Raw genomic sequence first — 22,463 nt, 5'->3', positions numbered from 1 at the left:
GCTAAAACGCATCACTCTGTTCAAACATACAATACCCGCACGGAAATGGCAGAGCAGTTTTGAAATTTGGCATAGTGGATGCACAGCAAACTGGTCCATACGTGACCGAAATTTGGTCACTTTGCTTTTAGCGTTACAATTGGAATGTTCATGCAGTTATAGGTTCATGCAGGTAGCGGTACCCGCTCAACGAAGTCTCAAAACGCCTCCACGCAGTCTGTTTCATGGCGACAGTGAGCGGCAGCTCCGAGCGCTCCAAAGCCTGGCCCGAGCTGCGACAGAGCCGGTGGTACGGAGAGGAGGAGGTCGACCAAACGGCGCGGGCCGTGCACACGCTGCGCAGAAACAGAGAGAGAGAGAGAGAGAGAGCCAAACCCGCGCACCGGCCGAGCAGGCGGCGAATTTCGGCCGCAACCACCACTCAGAGAGCGGCCGGGTTCCCGGTGGGCGTCCAAGCTATGCATGTAAAACTCGGAAGAAAAAAATCCAAAAATGAGTATATGCTAGTAACTTCACGAATAAGCCCCGATCAAATGATAATAAACCAAACTCGCAAAGCGTTAAGAGGGGTGTATGGCCAGAGCAATAGACAAAAATAAGGTCCCGTTCACAGCAGACTTATAGTAAAATTGCGGTAAGCGCCGTGTGCCGTGTCCGCCGAGGGCGTCCGGCGCCGGCCGATCGCGGCCAGCGGGACGCGCGTGCGGCCATGCGCCAAGCGGCACACCAACTCACGAATCTTGGCTGGCAACAGAGTCAGACCTCGATCTGGCAGCCAGCGGCGCGGCGGCGGCGACGGGCGCGGCCGACTGAACGGCCACGGGGCCGGTGGCTACCAGCGGGGCCGTAACGCCCATCTGCCCGGGCAGCCCGCCGCCGGCCGGTACCAGCGGCTGGCCCAGCCCGCCAGCCGGGACCAGCGGCTGACCCAGCCCGCCAGCCGGGACCAGCGGCTGGCCGAGACCGCCAGCCGGGACCAGCGGCTGTCCCAGCCCGCCGGCGGGCGCCAGGGGCTGTCCTAGCCCAGCAGACGGCACCAGCGGCTGGCCGAGACCGCCGGCGGGCACCAGCGGCTGTCCCAGACCGGCAGAGGGCACCAGCGGCTGGGACATACCGACGCCGGGGATCAGCGGCTGGCCCAGGCCGGCCGGAGTCATCTGAGGCGGCGACACAATCCCTGTCGGACGAGCAGACAGTAGCGTGAGCTGGGGTCACAGACACACCACCGGACAAACAGCGGCGTCACAGACGACGGCGCACAGACACACCACCGTAAAGACAGCGGCGTCACAGACAGCAGCATCACAGACACACCGCCGAAAAGACAGCAGCATCACAGACACACCAACGTAAAGACAGCGGCGTCACAGACACACCAACGTAAAGACAGCGGCGTCACAGACACACCAACGTAAAGACAGCGGCGTCACAGACACACCACCGTAAAGACAGCAGCATCACAGACACACCAACGTAAAGACAGCAGCATCACAGATACACCACCGTAAAGACAGAGGCGTCACAGACACACCACCGTACAGACAGCAGCTTCAAACACCCGCGCCCATGTCGTAGTTAAGAGCATCCAAATAGCAGCTAACAAGTATTGGTAACAATGTTAGTAACATCAGCGTCATCATCAATTTCAAGGCGAAAAGCCTCCCGACCGGTAGCGCTCACTCGGGCCAGTCGCTCGCCGGGGGCGGTGTTCCGGCGGCATGCTCACCTGCCGGGGGCGGCGTCCGGAGGCACACTCACCTGCCGGGGGCGGCGTCGGACAGTACGCTCACCTGCCGGGGGCGGCGTACGGCGGCACACTCACCTGCCGGGGGCGGCGTCCCGGAGGCCGGCGAGAGCAGCGCGCGCAGCGCCGGCGGCAGCGTGGCCGGCACCTCGAACCCCTTCAGCTTGTTGGTGATGAGTTTGCAGGCCACGCTGAACTCGTCCCTGTTCATCTTTCCGTCGGCGTTGTGGTCGGCGAGTCCCCTGTGGTGGCGGGGGAGGGTCCGTCAGTCGCCATGACCATTGACCATATTTAGAGAGATGATCATATCATAGAGATGATGATCAGATCATATCATAGATCATATTTTGCCGAGGACAGCCGGCACCGCAGTGGGTGACTCTGGTGACACTGACCATATTTTGCCGAGGACAGCTGGCGGGAGGTGACTCTGCAGCAGGAACCCCTTGGCCTGGTCACCGGTGACCAGTCCAGCAGGCGACGGGCCCAGGTTGGCGAACTGCTGGTCGTGTTTGGCACGCTCTGCAGGTGTCACCACCCACGGGTCCATGATCTGTCGGCGGACGCACAGTCATAGGTACAGCTGGGACTGACTAATTCACATGTGACGCAACTACTTCACACTGACATAGCATGGGGAATCAAGCTCATAGCATAAAAATGTAAACACTAATCATTGAATGGTACATGAGCCTGTCGCAGACATTTGACGAGAGTTGAGAAAGGCCCCGAATATTTTTTTGTCACGCTTTGAACGAAAACTATGTGTCAACACTCCAAAGCTTATGAAAATAAGCTATAAAATGTGATAAAGCACCAACTAGGAACAGGGAATGAATCACAGCATTGTTATTTCCGAGTCTGAAGTCGGAGTCTTGAAGATTTTGGCGACTGTGCTGTGACTCCGACTATGGTTTGAACTGCACGCGCCAACCGAGTCTGACCTCACAGGCATTCCCAAAAAGGTACCCCCATTTTTTCCCGACTCCAAAATCTCATCGGATCTGTATCGATCTCAGGGGGTGCCCGGTCCGAGGTTGGGGGGCAAGCTGCCCCGCTTGCCCCCCGGGGCGACGCTAATGACTACGTCAGACATATTCAGCATCCAGTCTGCAAAGTGCAAAGTATGGCAATTTTGACGAGACCTCGTCGGTGCGGGCTTGTTTGGCTGGTGCGGATTTGGTGCGATGCGGTGCGGATTTTGGCTTGGTGCGGTGCGGATGTGTAGTGCGGTGCGGAATCGGCTTAGCGACGGACATGACAGACCTGATGAGATAGATGAGGAAAAGTGAAGAAAATATTGTTGGAGCTTCGACATGCAATTCAGTGTGCTCTCGCGTTAAATTGAGTGTGCGATGGGATCAGAACGGACTATGCCGGCGCTGATCGTCCTATCATTACACCTGCCAAGTTTGCACTGTTACAACACGAAACGCACCGCTCAGCGAGGCAGTAGAGTGAGAGAGATGAGCACAGTCAATGGGAGGGATTCAAGTCTAGAAGTGCACAGCCGATGGCACAGGCTATATCGCCGCCCCATCGCTTCAAGTAGTCAAATGCGAACGACTTATCACGTATGTTTAGACGCAGCCAAAAAGTTGCATCGAAAGAATCTGAGGTTGTTGCATTCTGCAACATTCGTAAGCGAAATGCACATGGCTGATGGCAGGCCTTTGTAGCATGGTTCAGCATAGCGCGTATTTTTCGGTCCAGCCCTTATGAGCATGCCCAGCAAAAGCACTTCAACTACACCTTTTTGCGTTAGCTTTTGACCATTGGGCAAAACATTTTTACACATTCGCCATATAGGTAGCGCTACAAATGGGCGGTTGGTCACAAAAAATCACCATTGGGCAAAACTATTCGGCGATCTTCCTCTACAACTCGACATTGAACGAATGGTTCAACATTGGGCAAAACAATTCGTCAATGGTCGAAAGTATTCGTCATATGCGAGCTGGCTCCCTCTATACCGAAGTCTGGTAAACTGTTTTGCAGATCGCTCATTTCAGCGTTCAATCGGAGGGCTGTTCACGGGCCCTGTGTGCGGTCGGACCGCACACAGCCTCCAAGCTCCGCCCACTGCGTCCCTACGTCAGCCTTCCGTCACCGCACACAGCGACCGCTGTGGCCGGTCGGGACTGGCCACAGCGGACCGTCCACCGCACGCAGCCGTGACGTCAGGACCGCCTACCCATCCCCTACCCGCACGGCTGCTGGACGCACCGCACACACCGCACGCAGCAGTGTGCGGTGCCCGTGAACACCCCTCTGTTTTGCTGAATGGCTGAAATGAAACCCACCACGCTGGAATAGTTGTGCTCAATGCCGATTGTCGAAATGGCACCTCAAACAGTTATGGTGAATGGTTGATTTGAAATGCAAAAAAAGTGTATTATTATTACCAACATTAACTTCAGACAAAGTTGCTGGGTCTTCTCAGTCGGTCAACTTCAGTTGGGGAAACTACGAGGCAAAGATCCAAAAATGGATCAGTCAATAAATGTACTTTTGATGACCATATATGGGCATAAATGCAGCCCTCGCGAATCGCGATATCGGTAACCATGGCGTCACCGGTAATGTTTTCGTTCAAGGTTAAGGTTTCCTGTATTAGGCCGCCGTGCCAGGCCGAAGCATGCTGTGACTCACTGGAAGAGAAGATAACGTACCACGTTATCAGTATCGACTGAGACACAGACTAAGACCGACAGGCACTCAAACTGACTCGACCGACTAAAACCGATTCAGATCGACTCAGACCGACTCAGAACGACTCAAACTGACTCAGACCGACTCACCGACTCTATTCTGATCGACTCGGACAGACTCAGAACGACTCAGGCAGACTCAAGCTCACCCGACAGACTCAAACCGATTCAGATCGACTCAGACCGACTCAATATAACTCAGACCGACTCAACCGACTCAAATCGATTCCGATCGTCTCAGACAGACTCAGAACGAATCAGAGAGACTCAGGCAGACTCAAACCGACTCAGGCAGACTCAGACCGATTCAGATCGACTGAGACTGACTCAGACCGACTCAACCGACTCAAATCGATTCCGATCGACTCAGACAGACTCACCCGACTCAGGCAGACTCAAACTGACTCGACCGACTCAAACCAATTCAACTAGACTCAGAACAACTCAAACTGACTCAGATCGATTTAACCGACTCAAATCGATTCCGATCGACTCAGACAGACTCAGGCAGACTCAAACCGACTCAACCGACTCAAACTGATTGAGACCGACTCAGACAGACCCATCAGTTTGACCTGAAACATCAGACCTGAGGCCTCTTGCACCAAACTACCTAGCTAGGTAAAATCGAAAAACCGGTTTCAGAATAAGGTAATCTAACGGTGGTAAATTTGTTTGCAACAGCCCAATACATAATCCTACAAGTGCTTGGTAATTTTTACATGTAAATTGTCACATTTGAGTCTTGGATTGGATACGCGATGCAAAATAATCCAAGCATTGGTGCAAGAGGATTTTGGTGCAAGAGGCCTCAGAATCGGTTCGAGTCGGTCGAGTCAGTTTGAGTGTGCCTGAGTCGGTTTGAGTCTGTCTGGGGCTGTCTGAATCGTGCTGAGTTTGTCTGTCTGAGTCGATTGGATTCGATTTGAGTCGGTTGAGTCGGCTTCTGAGTCAGTTTGAGTCGTTCTGAGTCTATCTGAGTCAATCAGAATCTGTCTGAGTCTGCCTGAGCTGGTTTGAGTCTGTCTGAGTCTGTCTGAGTCTGTCTGAGCCGTTCTGAGTCTGTCTGAGTCTATCGGAATCGATTTGAGTCGGTTGAATTGGTCTGAGTCAGTTTAAGTTGTTCTGAGTCTATTTGAGTCAGTCTGAGTCTGCCTGAGTCAGTTTGAGTCTGCCTGAGTCGGTTTGAGTCTGCCTGAGTCGGATTGAGTCTGCCTGAGCCTGTCTGAGTCGATTGGAACGATTTGAGTCAATTGAGTCATTCTGGGTCAGTTTGAGTCGTTCTGAGTCTATCTAAGTCGGTCTGAGTTGATCTGAATCGGTCTGAGTCTGCCTGAGTTGTTCTGAGTCTGTCCGAGTTGATCAGAATTGAGTCGGTGAGTCTGTCTGAGTCAGTTTGAGTCGTTCTGAGTCGTTCTGAGTCGGTCTGAGTCGATCTGAATCGGTTTGAGTCGGTCGAGTCAGTTTGAGTCTGCCTGAGTCAGTTTGACTCTGCCTGAGCCATTCTATATGTTATCTTCTATTACCCAGTGATGTGACGTGATGTCACAGCATGCTTCGGCCTGGCACGGCGGCCTAATACAGGAAACCTTAACCTTGAACAAATACGCTACCGGTGATGCCATTGCCAGGGTTAACGATACCGGCCTTGTGTGGTTAAAAAACATTCTAATGTCTTATTTTTCCATTTGAATGCTAGGATGCATGGAAAAGATGAAGTTTTCTGATTTTATGATCATATATGGTCATCGCCCTGCCCACTCCAGCCGTTGATTGGCTGATCAATTTTTGGATCTTCGCCTCGTAGTTTCCGCAACCGACTTACCTTGACCTCTACCGCTTGCTTGTACCTACCACTTCTTAATTTGAATTGTTAATGATATCGGCAAAAGACTGGGGAAAACAGACAGTTTTGGTGTTAACACCAGCCTTCCTAAACTAAAATTATAATCTATTTATATACACTGTGTTATAATCAATATGGCTTCTTCTTGGCTTATTCCGAATCGAATACAATTTCCCGGCTCCCCAGCAGCCTCTCCCACTGCCCAGATCCTCCAAGTCCAGATCCCCCACCACCACCCACTTTTTCGGTGGTTTCCTTTAGTTCATGATATAGAGAAGCCGCCCCAGGGTGATCATGATTCAGCTATGAAATTTATTGAATGATATTCGACATAAAAATTGCAATAAATTAGCACTGCTACGTTAGTAACGATTGTTTTTTTTTGTTTTGTTCATATTATTTGAAAGAAAAATATGACTTTTTATAAACTATGAAAGTTTTTTAGCCTGATCAAGTTTTAAGTTTGTTGATCACGTGGTGTCAGGTATAACGTACTCATGAAACGTACCGTTTTTCCTTGGATCGATCATCAATGGTCTCCCCGAGCCCCCGGCTAAACCATAAAGCACGGTAAGTATTACGTAATATAAGCAGTTAATGGGCGATATTTTATTAGTTTGAATAAGAAAACAAACGATATTCCTTTTCCAGACCAAGTGTATGATAGTTTGAAGAAAAAAATCAGCCTAAGTATTCAAAATCCTCCAAAATGATAAAAATGTGAGGATATTTTCAACAAATGACGTAACTTGTCTCTACGGCTCTTTTGCGCCAGTATTGTATGCGATGCGTTGTCCCGTTGGTGAAGGTTTCACAGAGTTGAATTGATTGAATGATTGGATTGAAACGGATTGAAATATGTTTTGGTGTGAGTGGGTGTCGCATGGACGTGGTGCGCCTTGGGTGGTGCTATACCTATATTTGCCTGCTGTGTTAGTGCCTGTTTGCGTCGGCGTTGATTCAAGTGTCAATTGGCTTTGGCCCGCTTCGGTATTGGTATTAGGTACCTACCCATCTCAATCTGAATCTGTCTCCGGCCATAACAATCCGTGACTGGATCAAAACATCAAACTCACCAACTGGAATGACCGTGCATCCCATGAGCTCATTTTGATTGAACATGCAAATATAAAAAAGACACCATATTGTCACAAAGCATATATCAATCTGGAAAACTGGGTAGTCGTAACGTAAAGCACGCATCACACGTTTTTTGCAACCAAGGAGATGCTTTCTAATTTAACCAAATCAAATGTAACCAAACCTGACCTAACCTTACCTACAATCTACAACCTTAAACCTACAACCTAACCTACAGTGCCTCTACTTGGTTGCAAAAAAAGAACAAGTGATAAATAAGCCTGCCTTACTACTACCAAAAACTGTTCATATGATCATTAATGCTTAAAAAATCAGGTAGGTATACTACATGCAGAAGCAGCAAAGCATAATCTGACCAGACCTAACCTTACCCAATGTATGTATAATGTAACATGTGGTAAAAAGGAGAAAATCACCAAATACCTATTTCATTGGTATAGCTATCTTTAGACTTTCCCTCCACCCACAGCTCTCACTAAGCATTCACTAACAAGTGACACCAGAAGCAGAAGATTTTGAGTGTGCACACTGCACACAGCGACAGCCTAGACAGGCCTCAGGGCTCAGACTTAACATTTTAAGAAGAACTCTGGAAGTCTCATTTACATGTTGGAGATCAAGGTAGGTTCAAAGCTCTTAAGATTTACATAATGTATGTTTGCATGATGACATGTTGCTGTTACTGCTGTGTAAGACATACCCTAGTGCTTTCAGTAATTGTTTTGCATCATTGTTTTTCTCACCTGGTTATCAAAGTAAAAACATCAATTAGATGACAGTCTGCAAACTTCCCATTGCATAAGTCTGTCTTTTTGTATTTCTATCTAATGCTGTACTGACTGAGCTACAGGACTGGCTTTTTTTGGTTTTTGGAATTGGATCACCATCTATCATTGCAACAAAGTCAAGTTTAAATGCAAAGATGCAATTCAATGAGATAACTAGCTAGTTTATAAGGCTGTTTATTGTGGATAAGGTTTGTTACCAACATAATTAATATCTCCTAACTATTTAAGCCAAATTTTCATAATTGTGTTTCTAAATGTCTCTGACCAGAATTCATATCATGTAACAGTATCAGTAATATCAGTATGGTTGGATTGTCAGATGGATGTCTGGGGGCAATGATTTGCATGTCCATTCAGTAGTCTATGGCCATACATAAGGAGTCCATATCATGCAGAATTGCAGCATACCTGTATGTTTGTTTTTTGTAAGAGTTTTGTATCTTTTTTACCTTTCTTGTAGCTGTGATTCAAAAAGTAGTTGTTGACTGAAAAGGCCAACAGTTAAGCCTAGGAAGACTACTTCAGTGTCCTGTGGTGTGTCTGCTTTTGTTAACAAATAAGCCTTCATATTTAACAAATAAGTTTGGTTAACAAATAAGTCACTGAGACCGACGAGCCAATGAGCACCCGGTTGGTGAGCCCAGCGGCGCCGGTATCCGCCTGATGCGGTGGACGGGGTCGAGAAAGAGCGAGGCGAGCATGACCTCAGGCCCGCCTCCACCTGTTCCGCGAACTGCAAATTGTGCCTCTGTGCGCTAGATGTCGCCACTATTCGCTGTGCAGTGTGCTGCGGAATGTGCTACTGCCAGTCTCAGAACTCGGTTACAGTTATGCTGTGCCGTGGCAAAGGCCTTATCTCCGGTTAACGCTCTCGGTAGAGGAACTAGTTGACCTGTGTGGACTGGCCGGCCGGTCCGTTTCTTTGCGCTGTGGGTATGTGCAGTCGATACGCACAGTCGACATGCCCTTGGAGTCTTCCAGTGATGCACAATGCACATATTGGGGGCTGCAAATGTTCAGCTGCGCACGTCTTGGGTCACGTCATTTACCATTAGTTTTATAATGGCCTGATATGTCCCGAGCCCCACCAATAGCGTTAAAAATACCGAGCTCCTCGGCATTTTAAACATTGACGTAATGGCGTTGCTTAGTATGAATAGCTTAGGCGGGTACTATGTAAATATTCTAAAATTTACCATTACCTATGCTATTACTTATACTACAATTTACCATTAGAATTTAGAGCCCAACCAGACAATATATTTTATCAAGTGACATCCGTGGTGGTATTCGGTCAAGTTATATCGCTATCGCTATGTGTTTTTCAATTAGTCGAAGCTTGTTTGTTTCTGCTCGAAGGTGTCATTGTTCGGTTATACCATCCTGAAGAAGCTAGCGAGGTGAGATGTGTAGTACCCACACCGCTGTACGCCGCCGGCTGTGTGCTGACCCCAGTACCGAACAGGAGAGACACAAACGGCAGGGCTCGGAGGAGGTCAGCCGTCGCTGCGGCTGGCAGAAGCGGGACCGGAACCCTCTGGCGCTTCGCGTCTCGTCCATACCCGGCCCGCTTCTCTGTGAGGCCAATAAGAAAAGCGTTGATAGCTAGCGTTGTAGTAATCAAACGGTGTTTGATAGGCAAGATTCGTCTGGTGGGGCATATTGGGCGGCTCCCCTGGCCGCCGAGCCGGGTGGTATCTGGGGAGGGGGGGGGGGGGTGCTGGGTGGCCGCTCTCCTGAGGGCTTTTTGTGGGCAGTCGGCCGGCTCCGGTGGCTCTCAGAGAGGTCCAGTTGCTGGCGTTGCCCGGTTTGTGCCGTTGTCCCGTTGCTGAATGCTGGCGTCTGTCCGCTGGCGGTCGTTCTGTTCCTCTGTGAGGCCGGCCGGTGGTCGCTCTGTGCCTCTGTAAGGCCGGTCGGCCGGCGGGAACTGGCCCGACTCGGCCCAAGGCTGCAGCGTGGGAGGCCCGGTGCGGGTGTACCCAGTCTGCTGATCGGACCCTGTGGAGTCGGGCGGGCCCACAGCCCTTGCATGCAGTCCCACGCCCGGTGACTGGCCGGGTGTGACGTCACCGCTGACTGGCCGGGTGTGACGTCACTGCTGACTGGCCGGGTGTGACGTCACCGCTGAGTGCCCGAGTGTGACGTCACCGGTGGCCGATTGGGCCCCCGGTGACCTGTCTGTTCCCGGCCCTATCACCTGTCTATTACCGACCCTATGTAGCTGGGTCGTTCTGCTGAATGATCAAACAAGGCGTACACTGCGGATGCCTACACGCTCTGGATCTGTTTAAAGGTATGCGAGGAATCTGGAACAATGGCCGCCCCAGCTGGATTTACTGTGTAGGGTTGTGCATTGTGTATGTTTTTTTTTTTATAAGTAGCTCGCGTTTACCAGCTGAGACTATTTCGAAAGCAGTACATGTGAAAAGGTACGCCGGATTAGGCATTGGGGAGAATTCCGCGCGCATGCAGCCACGGCCGACGATTCCGAGTATGGCGCAGACCCGCCGCGGCCCGCGGGTGGGCGGCCGACGGTTCGGAGTATGGCGCAGACCCGCCGCGGGTGGGCGGCCGACATTGCCGCGAGTAGCGCAGACCCCGGTGTGCGCGCCAGTCGCCACTCACCCGCACGAGACCGGCCACCCGAGGCGGGGGCGCATGTCCCCAGCCGTCCAGCCGACCGCACGGCGCTCACAGCCGGTCACCGGACGAGCCTACGGACTCAGATGACACTTCATCTGAGTCTGACTCAGAAGTCAGATGTCCTTTATTGTTGCTATTGCTATTGTGTACGGTATAGTTCCGAGGTGCCTACTAACTATAGGCACTAACTATTTCTTTTGATTGGTTTGATCTTGGCCTTCAAACATTTGGAATATCTGTTCAATCTCTGAAGTTTGCCTGTTCAATCTATGTATCATCTGCAGGCACTTTATTATTCCCATATGGGCGTGCTTTGACACGGCATCATGCCGAGCGCCGAGCATTAAAGCGCGGGTTCAGTTATCGCTCCAGTGCAGCGGTGTGAAGGCTGAGCATTCGACTCTTGTGGCGTGTCGTATCAGGTGTCGGTCTACTCTTTGATCGAGGTACCCGTCAGTTGTCGTATAGTGCCTGTCTGGTCTGCAGTAGACAATAGACATCGGTCATGCTTGTCGTATAGTGTCGGTCTGGTCAGTGGTCTGTGGACAATATGTAGACACCGGTGTGACGGTCGTCGCATAAGCAATCGGCTTGGTTTTGTTCAAAAAATTTGTAGCCATAATACAATTTTGTAGATTTGATACGATGGAGTTCCGATGATACGATGAAGCCCGAGCGGCCCATTTGTGTTGCTTATGTGCGACTTGCGTCGGACCCCGAGGCCGGAACGCAGCTGGCAGACCTGAAACACAGCGAGAGCCTTCATGGCGACACAGAGCGTCGCGCAGTGGCATGACGAGTGCCCACGGCGTGGCTGGAGGCCGAGGAGACTGGTCCGGGCACCGGGTGGTCGGCTCACGAGCAGGCGGCTCTGCGCTGCCACGGCCAGCACGCCGCTCCATGGACATGTGGGAGCTGACGCCGGCCGTCTGCGCGCGGCTCCATGGACGTGTGGGAGCTGACGCCGGCCCGCCCGGCCGCAGCCAGTGGCCTTGACAGAGCCGGCCGCTGACGTCTGTGCCGCCGCGCCGCCGCCGCGTTCCATCCAGTTGACGCCACCGGCTGCGGCCGATGAATTTGTCCTCCACTTGTCATTGTGGGGCGGTGGCACGGCGCACAGGCACGGACGGAAGGCATGGACGGAAGGCTGCGCCCATTGGGCTCACGGGCTGGGGATGCAGCCGCCGCCGGCAGACAAGCTGGACCGTCCTGGGGACTGAACATGAACAATCTGTCTTTTATTGCAAGCTTTGTATAATTTCTTATTTGTGTAAGTGAGGCGTGTGCGATTACCATGTTTACAATCAGTCGGCTGTGCTTACGTAGTCAGATGACTGACAGTCAGATGACAACTGGACACAGTGGTCAGGTGACAGTTAGATGGCAATTGGACACAGTGGTCATGTGACAGTTAGATGGCAATTGGACACAGTGGTCATGTGACAGTCAGATGACAACTGGACACAGTGGTCAGGTGACAGATGACAACTGGACACAGTGGTCAGGTGACAGTCAGATGACAACTGGACACAGTGATCAGGTGACTGTCAGATGGCAACTGGACGCATTGTTCAGATGGCAGATGACAGCTGCTCTTAGTGTGCTCGGCTTGCTCGCATACTTATCTTGAAATCTGCCTATTTAATTCAATCGGCAAAATGATCGGTCGGCATCTTCACACAAAATTGTCATCTGCGTGCCCAAAAGAGGTTATGAACATCAAAGTGTCTTTTCGGAACACTGAGTAGCTGAGAATAGGTATGCAATACTTAGAAGCATTTAATGGAAAGTCAATTTCCGATGGACTAATTCGGATTTTCCCTATGGCAGCGCGGCCTCAGCCCGGCTGAGGCATTTCACTTTCGTCCGCGCGGCCACGGCTCGACACGACCGTGGCCGCGGATCCGCCCGACTGCGGCTCGGTGTCTGAGCGGGGGACCGGTGCCCGGCGCTGTCCAGTTCCGGCCGTGTGCGGCGCAGTGTCAGAAAAGTGGTTTGGGGATCTAAGTTCGCAGACTAAAATTTTGAAAAGGTCGCAGAACAAAGTTGGATCTTAGCTAGGTTCCAAATTTTTAATGCAGCTACTGCATTATATCAGTTTCTTTTTGGCATGATGGGCAGATATTGTTGAAATGCAGCACATATCAAAGTGAAACACCTGCACATGACCAACATGCAATGGTAATCATTAAGCAGGCACCTCACGAGATGCCAGATCTGTCTACGATAGCAATGTAGGTTGTAGGTTGTAGGTGTTAGGCTTGTAGGTTGTAGGCTAGTAGGTAAGGTTAGGTCGGGTTAGATTATGTTTCAGATCTGGCATCTCGTGAGACGCCTGCTTAACCCGCGCCCTGCTGGGGGTCCTGGATTTCCACGCCCTGCTGGGGGGGGGGGGGGTGTTTGAACACCCCCCCTTGTAACTCGGCTCCTGGGCCACGTAGCGATACGCGGAAGGCGGCGTTCGAAAGAGCGTAAAAAATGATGACGAAATCACTTCGGTCAATTTTTTGGTCAGGTCAAAGGTCAGGTCACCAGAGGTCATTGAAGGCAAAATTTCGCCGATTTCCAGGTCGAATGTCGAAAATTTCCAAGAAGCCAACGCATAACTCGGGAACCAATAGAGCTACAGCGCCGCGGAAAAGCGCATTCGATAGCCCTATTAACGCCCTTTCTGAGTAATTCTCTCAGATTTGACCTAACGTCAACGGTTTTGCCTGCAGGGGGCAAAAACTGTAAAAATAGCCGATTTTTTCGAAAACAGTTTTTCTGCAATAACTTTTGACCCAAGCCTTGTACGAGCTTACTTTTACCGGCAACGTATTCCTCTCGTCAAGACGCATCGAATGAACTATAACTTGACCTTGAAAGGTCGACTTGAAAATTTGACCTCAGGTCAAGGTCATGACCTGACCGGAAAGGGTCATGTTGCATATCAGTCGATCCGTATCGTCGAGCTGAACACATCTAAGGCGTTTTCATCGCTCTAGCATGCCTCTATCAAAAGTTATTTGCGAAAAACTGTTAGATACCATTCGTGACCTAAGATGACCTCAGGGCATAAACAAGGGTCACGGACACCATTTTCAAGTTCAGTGTGTCTAAACCACTTGTAATTCGGTGTTTGGGAGTGTTTATAATGTCTTTCATCCAAAAGAGGCGCATTTCAATTTTCTCCCATTGACTTATAATGGGGAGGTCGCAAAATTGACCTGACCTTAGGTCATCGGTATCAAAATTCTGAGATATACATTTTGTACATGCTATTGCTCTTAGCAATCGCTGAAAGTTTCAAAGCGATCGGTCACTCGGTGTAGCTATGACAGACATTGAAAGTTTTTATGAGGTGAGGTCACTTCAAGTGACCTGGTGACCTGACCTTGAATGACCTTGGTCTGAAATTTTCACAACATGTGTAGAATTGATGTATGATAAGGTGTACCAAAAACGGCGGCGCTCCGCGCCGCCGTTTTTGAGATATTCGCGAAAAACCACAAGGGGGGGTGTTCAAACACCCCCCCCCCAGCAGGGCGCGGGTTAATGAATCCCCATGCAATCTTGTATCTACTTAATAGGCAGGTAGCTTACATTGCCATTGCTCAAGTATAATGATGCATACCTATATAAATATTAATATTCACATTTGCCTAATTTTAACAAGGGAAATCCAACAACATCATAACTAAATGCAAGAAAACAATCTGAACCCACCAGAAGGCTACTAATGTGAAAGCAGCTACCCTTGGATATTACTTTCTTAGCCTAGGTAGAAGTGAAGGTATAATCAAGAAGGGAGAAGTTAAGACAAACTGAAACACATGGTTTATGTTAAGTATTACCATTACCTGAGCTTGTTACAAAAATAGACATGAACAATCCCACCTCAGATTCCTTGAACGAAGATGGTCGAAGTCGAATGAGTCTCAGTATCTCAGCCTTTAAACAAAAATCATATTGTTGAGTATGAAAAAACGAGAAAAATTGCACATAAACATTTAACTATTAAATTACCCCACGAAATTATACTTCTTTACAATAACTCACGCAAATTGCGAGACTAACCCGGCGCAGTCGCGTAAAAGCGCGCGGAGACGCGCCAGACAGCGCTGCCTAGTCTGAGAATGTATTTATTTTTTAAAAAGTATTTGTTGCTAGTTAAGTTCATTGCCGAATGACAAAAACGATTTCGATGTTCAATTTATTTTAATACAAAATTTAATGAATAATATGCTGCACAAAATAATGCCTTCGGTCGATTTATTACAAGTTAAGATATCTTACTGCCATGAGTTCGAGAAAAATAAAAAAGTCATTTTTTGTGTAATTCAGATGGGAAAAGGGCATCAAAAAGACAATAACTGTTTATTTTGTTCATTTTAATATCATTCACAAAAAATTTTGCCATAAATTCGTCCAAGTTCTCTTATGCCGGCACCAAAAAGGCGATAGGTACCTCAAAAGACGCTGTCACTTATTATCCCCATACGCATTTTTTTGCTCATTTTTACGAAACAAAAACTATTCTATAACTTTTTCCAATCAATTTCCATTCTAGCCATAACTTGTTTTGCAATGAATGATGTCTAGGTGTCTTAAACGATCCAAGTGAAGCTGACCTTAGCAGGCACGGAACGACCCCGCAGACTATCGTAAAATATGGGCATCACACGTAAATTGCTAAATTTTGACATTTTTGAAAAGAAAAATCTTTTTTACATCTACTGATATCATTTTTTCATACTTTACTGCAATTGGGAACTTTTACCAGGGGATAGTCTGCCACCACGGAAACACCAAATATGTTCTGCGAGAACTCAGAAAAAGTTTGCGCCCGGTTGCGTTATGAAGGGAGCCGGGCGGGGAGCGAGCTTGTTGGTGCGGCGATGGCAGTGTTTTAGACGTCAAAAGGCCAAGGCTTATGACTCGTCTCCCATGACTCGCGTGTTATTTTTGTGATTTGTTTGGGACGCCGGTGAAAACAGGGCGCCGGAGGGCATATTAGTCACGTGACATTTGGAACTTCCCCCGCTCCATGGGCCTTCTATATCCCAAACGTCACGTGTAAATTTAACGAACCTTGATCAAATCGCCCCAGGCGCCCTGTTTTCACCGTCGTCCTTTGTTTGGTACCTTCGTTTGATTTGTGTGAGAATGTGATTTTAAAGGTAGGATAGGTTGTGCTGATATATGTATTATGGGTAATATGCTTATCCAGTACCCATAATTTTCTGATAGCATTTAGGTACTACTCACTAGCTTGGTATATGTGTCATTTCTCAGAACAGTGTACATGTAAATTAATCAAGCTGAGGTTTTCAGGTTTATCTCACCTGACTACGTAAAGTTTGCATATCCATTTGGGGCATTGCCCATTTACTACTCACTAGCTTGGTAGTGTTGTTTCTCAGACCAGTGTACGTGTAAATTAATCAAGCTTTTCAGGTTTATCTCACCTGACTACGTTATTAACTTGAAGTTTGAACTGCTGTTGCCTGTCAGTTAATTTTTTTAAGCATTCACTACTTTGTAGGCACTGCATGCTAATATGGATATGAAATCGAGCTTTTCAGGTTTATCTCACCTGATTACGTTAAGTTTGCATATCCATTGGGGCATTGCCCATTTCCAGCTCCTGCATGCTGTGTCAGTGTAGTCCTTCATTCATATCATACGTGTTGAACCAGATGTTAAAAGAGTGACAAAATTTTCAACATTTGTATTATAAAATACAGGATTAATTGTTAATGCACACACTGTGTGATCACAATTCACAGATCACCTGTTCATAACACATCACAGTTGATGGGCTTCAGGCTGCCGATCAAATACCAGTTATATCTATCAATCTAATATCAGTGAAAGTTTTGCCAACAGCTGTCAGCTGGTGAACCAAGAGTAGCAGGCGGTGCTGGTTCTTGGGAGTAGGTCAGTAGTTTGTACTGCATTCTATTCAGGAGTCGTCTTCATTCAGTAGCCATGGAGACTGGAGAGAGATGACTTGATCTGCTGAAGAAGAAAAATCAGTCAATGGGTAGGCAGTTGGGTTTTTATTAAGTACCCATTGTGAAATGCTCCATCAAGCCTGATAATGCTGACATAGATGGGTAGAGGTACTTTGTTGCACAGAAATCATCTGTTTAGGGAACGTTTGCTCACAGAACAAAAATTGCTTTTCTTTAGTCAAGACTTTTCGCAGAACAAATCTTCCGAGTTCAAGAAAACTTAGAAACGGGCCACTTTTCTGACACTGGTGCGGCGGCCCGGCGCCTGCCTTCTCCTGGTGACGTCCCTTTGTGCTGCCTGCGGCACGGCCTCGAGACCGTCCCTTCAATCCGTCCGCCGTCCCGGGTCCTTTGTTCTGGGGCGTCTCCTCTGTTTGGCTCCGCGGCTATCAGCTAAGGCCGCCCGTCTAATGAAGCCCCCGCTGACAGTGTGGTGGTGCGGGCAGCGCCTGCTGCGGGACGAGCTGCGCGACAGCGGCTCAGCCTCACTGCTGAACTCTGAACAATGGCCGGCTCCTCTGCGGTCAGTCTTTTAACGAACGCACTGCGACTTGTTCGCTCCGAGGCCGCGGGCCGGCCGGACGGTTGACGGGTGTTTTTTATCTTCCCATGCTTCAGGCACATCGCAATGGTTCCACTTGTGGGTGCTAGGGGCCGGGATCCTCCATAAGTCCATAGTCCATCCCGTCGCAACTTTGGGCCGTCCGACCAGTGCAGCGGTGACAGTCCGCTCCTCCCTCCAGCGCGCAGCGATGGCCGGCGAGCCTTATCGCGGCCAGTCCTTTTTGTCCTCCGGACGCGCTCTGAGCGCCGTGATCTGCCGGCCGTCTGCGACGTATCGGTCTATTTGTGGATGTTTATGTCGAACGATATCCGTGGCAGCCGAATCATTTATGTATGTCTCCATGCTGCCGCCGCGGTTGATCGGCCCAGCCGACATGGCGGCTCCGTCGGCTGTCTGAGCGCTCTGCTGTCCCGGCCCTCCCTCCCCTCACACAGTCCCAGTCCTCCCCCCTCCCACTGTCCCGGCCCTCCCTCCCCTCCCACTGTCCCAGTCCTCCCTCCCCTCCCACTGTCCCAGTCCTCCCTCCCCTCCCACTGTCCCGGCCCTCCCTCCCCTCCCACTGTCCCAGTCCTCACTGTCCGCCGCACCTGTCCGCGGCTGTCCGCTACACCTGTCCCCGGCTGTCCCCGGCTGTCCGCCACTGTCCGCCACACCCGTCCCCGGCTGTCCGCCACACCCGTCCCCGGCTGTCCCCGGCTGTCCGCCACACCCGTCCCCGGCTGTCCGCCACACCTGTCCCCGGCTGTCCGCCACACCTGTCCCCGGCTGTCCGCTACACCTGTCCCCGGCTGTCCGCTACACCTGTCCCCGGCTGTCCGCCACTGTCCGCCACACCCGTCCCCGGCTGTCCGCCGGTGCTGACCTTGGCGAACCGGGCTCGCCGCCGGCCGCCGGCCGCTGCCGACTGGGATTGGATCAGGAAATGGGCGGTCGGCCGGCCGGCGGCGTCTCGGCCGTTTCCTGCCGGCGGAGCCTGTGAACGGCACCCGTCGGGCGCCGCTCATACGCCGCGCCCCGCTGGTGGTCCGTGACGGCCGACACGGTCTTCCCCGTCCGGCAGCCCTCCCCTCCGGCAGTCCTCCCCCGTCCGGGAGCCCTGCCCCCCGTCCGGGAGCCCTCCCCGCTCCTCCCCGGGACCGCAGCCGGCACAGGGGACCGCGAGTGTCGGCCGGCGCGGCTCCGCGCCACAGAACCCTGACCGTTTTACTGAGCGCACAGTGCACCCGTCCGGACCCGGTTTACCCGATATCGATCCTGTTTGTGAATGGCTGACTGACGGGGACGTCGCCCAAATGTCCAAACGAGAGATACGGCATCTTTGACAGCGGCCAGAGACGACTGAGCCGTGTCTGACAGCGGCCAGAGGCGACTGAGCCACAGCGGCCAGTCAACTGAGCTCGGTCCCCGGTCCGCGGATGGCCGGCGGATCTCTCAGGTTCGGCTATGACCGGCGCATGTCTCAGCCCCCTGTCCGCGGCCTGATGAGATGCGCGGTCTGCGGTCGACCTGCAGTTTGGACAGTGTGGATGCGGGATGGATGCCTCCATAGGAGGTTCCGTTGGTCAGCCCGGCGGTGTGTGTTGGCGGAGGTACGCTGTTGCGGCTGGAGCTCGGCCCTACTCGTACCGGGAGCCAGGGCCTATTTTAACATGTTAACTGGGGGGGCAAATGCCCCCGCACTCAACAGAATTGCCCCCCTAGTCGTCGAGATTTGCCCACTATAAAAATGGGCATGAAGGAACAGGGTGACAAACATACTACGTAACTACTGTGACTTGTTTTGCAATGGATGTCAAATGAGTCAGTCTGTAAGTAATGACCAGTGGTGTATCTAAGGGTGGGTCATATGGGTCATGACCCCCCACCCTCTTGGGGATCGGGGACACCACAGGCCTGCCAGGGGCACCACCGGCCTGTCAGGGGCACCACAGGCCTGTTGGGAGCACCATCAACCTAGCAAGAGCACCATAGGTCTGCCAGGGGCACCACAGACCTGCCAGGGGCCCCACCGGCCTCGCAGGGGCACCACCTTGGGCCTGTCAGGGGTACCACCACAGGCCCGCCAGGGGCACCATAGGCCTGCCAGAGGCACCATAGGCCTAGCAAGGGCGCCACGGACCTGTCAGGGGCACCAGAGGCCTAGTATGGACACCACATGCCTGGCAGGGACACCACCGGCCTCGCAGGGACTGGGACACCTTGGGCCTGTTAGTGGCACCACGTGCCTGTCGGGGACACTCCAGGCTTGTCAGGAGCACCACAGTCCTGTCAGGGCCCAGGGGCACCACCGGCCTCACGTGGACACCACCGGCCTCGCAAAGGCATCATGGGCCTGTCAGGGGCACCACGGGCCTGTCGTTGGAACTTCAGGCTTGTCAGGGGCACCACAGTTCTTTCAGATGCACCGGCGGCCTAGCACCATGGCACCATGTTTGGCCGAGGTCGCGATTCGGCGTATGTCGCCTCGCATTAGCCGCGCGTTTGCAGTCTTTTCGCGGTTTCAAACGTTCAAACATGGGATATGATGTAGCTCCCATGCATTAGGGTGGGTGTCAAGATCACCGGAAGGTCAGGTCAGATCATTTACCTTTGATGACCTCGGTTCACATTTTCGAGTTTTATATGTTTCTACTTTCTAGGCTAGTTTTTGGAGCTGAATTCGAATTAAGCAACCATTTGACCATTTACGAATTAGTTTTGGTGCCTTCGTAACATGTTACGAAGCTGTCAGAGGCGGTTGCCACCTACTACGAATACCCGGCAAAACCCTTACTGGTTGACCTGACCTGACCTGGCCTAAATGCATGAAGACATCATCTATGATCATAACTAACATGATATTCGTGATCAGCACCCCGAAAAACCATAGCAGCCACTCTTTACGACGCTCTAACAGGTCCCGATTTTCCCGACTTTTGGGTCAATGACCTGACCTGGAAGGTCAACCGATGACCTAGGACCTTAAAATTGGGTATAATCGGCTTCCTTTTATCACGGGCAACACGGTCGTTTTTTCCGCGAAGCTCTAGCTCGATCAGGGGCGAAACGGCAAGGGGGAGGGTCCAACGGACCCCCCCCCCCCCCTATACGCTCGCTACTGGAAACACCAATACGGGCGAGGGTTAATGGATTATTAAAGACAAATTTCCAGGTTGCCCCCCCCCCCCAGTCAAATTCCCTTAAAATAGGCTCTGCCGGGAGCTGTGTGACACGGGTCAGTCTGACGGCCAGCGGAGGGCCGCGCCGACACGCCCACTCGGCCCTGGGCCGGGCCAGTTGACCCCGTTCCGCCGGCGGCGCCGACGTATCGACCGCTGCGAACGGCCGACGGCCGCCGTCTAATCACCAGCGCCGGCGGCCGCACTACCTGTACACTGTGCAGTGATTGGCGCCGACCGGGCCGGCGCGGCGGCCAAGTGGCCAACTGACCTCGGGCGGCACGCGTCGCCGCCGGACGCACATTCCGCGGCGGCGGAAGCGGTGTCCGGCGCGGCGCGGCGCGGCGACACCAGGACCCGGCACCTGACCGGGGCGGGCCGTCGCTGGACCGACGGACCCGGGGCCCGGGGTCGGCCCGCTGGGGAGCGGAGGAGTGTGGACTGAGGGACGGAGAGAGCGGGACGGTGTGGGCAGGGTGTTCCGCCGGCCGCCATATGGCACCCGTCACACCGGCGCTGGTGTTTCTCTTTTCCCGGCGATTTCCAGAATGTGGCGGCGCCGGTGGTCGCCGGAGAGTTTCGGTGGTAATTGATGTATCGGGCGCCCTGGTCCCGAACCGCCGTCAGTTTGTTGGCTGATCGTACACGTTACCGACCATGGGCTCAGACCAGGCGCAGTTTCTCCAGGAAAGCTCACAATAGTTGATTCTGAATATCGACTCACATGTCGTAGTTCTGAGTTCTGATTCTCGTTGCATTACCGGTTTTGTGAAATATCCCGCCTCCCCTGCTGTAAAAAAAAACTCATCTGAAGTTTGATATTGTTCTTCCATTATTATGGTATGGTAGAGGGAATAGCTGCTCTCTCTGGCCAGTGGCCGTATCCTAATCATTAAATGACGATACTGTTCTGTTGCACTCCTCATTGTTTTAAAGCGCACTGTGCTTCACTCGGCAATTCGGCATCAGCTTTGTTGTTGGTTAAGGCCTGTGTCCTCTATAGCTGTCGGCCTGTCCCGGCCGGATCTCCAAGTGACTGACTGGCTGCCGACAGGGTTGCCGGCTGCCCGATGTGCGTTATGTTCCATGCAGTCTACGCCACCCATGCGTGCAGTGCGCCGTGCCGCGGGCGGCGGCCACGCGTCCGACTCGGCCGGCACGTGTCCGCCGTCCGCTCGGCCGGCCGGCACGTGCGGTGTGGGGTTTCTCCCGGCCCGTGCCGGCCGGCGCCGCCCGGTCACGCTCGGTCCTCCGTTGAGCTGCATCAAGTGGCGCGCTGCGGCGGCTGGGGGCCGTGCTGGCGCAGACGGGCAGCACACGTTCCAGCTGTCGCGCCGCTCGGCGGTGACACGGCCCGGCCGGGACGGAGGAGCGGTGCACGCCGCCGCTCCGGCCCGTGCCGTCCCGCAGTGCGCGCCATTTCCATTTACCGGCGGAGACCATTACCATTCAGCGGCGGCCGGCGCAGGTCGGACACGGGAGCACCTCTGCGGCCGGCGCAGGTCGGACACGGGAGCACCTCTGCGGCCGGATAGCGTCCGGCGGGGACCGTGTCCGAGCTCGGCACCTGCCGGCGGGCGCCGCTCGCTGCAGATGGTCCGACCGCGGCGCTGCCGAGTGCCGACAGCCGGCCTCGACGGCAGTCTCCATCTCTCCGGTTTTATTCTGGGAAAACGGCGTGCGCGGCTAACGGTGTGTCGCGCGCAGTCGGCCGACGTCCTTGTAGCAGTGGGGAACCGTTACTGCCGCCGAGGTCCCCGCAGGACGGCGCGGCGGCCACTTTCCGCCCCCGCCGTCACCGGTGACCGGTCCCAGTTGGTACCGCCGCCACCGGTGCCAGTGCTGCCGCCACCGGTGCCAGTGCCGCCGTCACCGGTCCCAGTCACTGGTTCCGGGCCCGGCGGTGCT

General features: G+C 52.4%; 2 protein-coding genes across 10 annotated transcripts in view; one reads left to right on the top strand and one right to left on the bottom strand.

Moving 5' to 3' along the window:
- LOC122367304 (intersectin-1-like) overlaps nt 1-6,523 on the bottom strand; it is a 52,475-nt gene extending 45,952 nt beyond the window's left edge. For 6 of the 7 annotated variants that reach the window (XM_043340303.1, XM_043340305.1, XM_043340306.1 and 3 more), the window contains exons 1-4: nt 6,281-6,523; nt 2,140-2,297; nt 1,823-1,986; nt 736-1,177 (exon numbers count right to left, since the gene is read on the bottom strand). In XM_043340303.1, the coding sequence (XP_043196238.1) occupies nt 736-1,177; nt 1,823-1,986; nt 2,140-2,294 (761 nt within the window). In that variant the 5' untranslated portion in view covers nt 2,295-2,297; nt 6,281-6,523. The remainder of the gene's footprint in view (nt 1-735; nt 1,178-1,822; nt 1,987-2,139; nt 2,298-6,280) is intronic. The other variant, XM_043340304.1, reaches the window with a different exon arrangement.
- Nucleotides 6,524-7,127: 604 nt separating this feature from the next.
- Nucleotides 7,128-22,463, top strand: part of LOC122367303 (phosphatidylinositol 4-kinase beta-like) — a 65,774-nt gene continuing 50,438 nt past the window's right edge. The window contains exons 1-2 of one of the 3 annotated variants that reach the window (XM_043340301.1): nt 7,128-7,169; nt 7,872-8,023. The gene's annotated coding sequence lies outside the window, so the exon portion shown is untranslated. The other 2 variants (XM_043340302.1, XM_043340298.1) reach the window with 2 other exon arrangements.

Source organism: Amphibalanus amphitrite, unplaced genomic scaffold, assembly GCF_019059575.1.
Source record: "Amphibalanus amphitrite isolate SeventyFive unplaced genomic scaffold, NRLGWU_Aamphi_draft 000862F_arrow, whole genome shotgun sequence".
Taxonomy (NCBI): Eukaryota; Metazoa; Arthropoda; class Thecostraca; order Balanomorpha; family Balanidae; genus Amphibalanus; species Amphibalanus amphitrite.
This window is presented reverse-complemented; position numbering and strand designations above follow the sequence as displayed.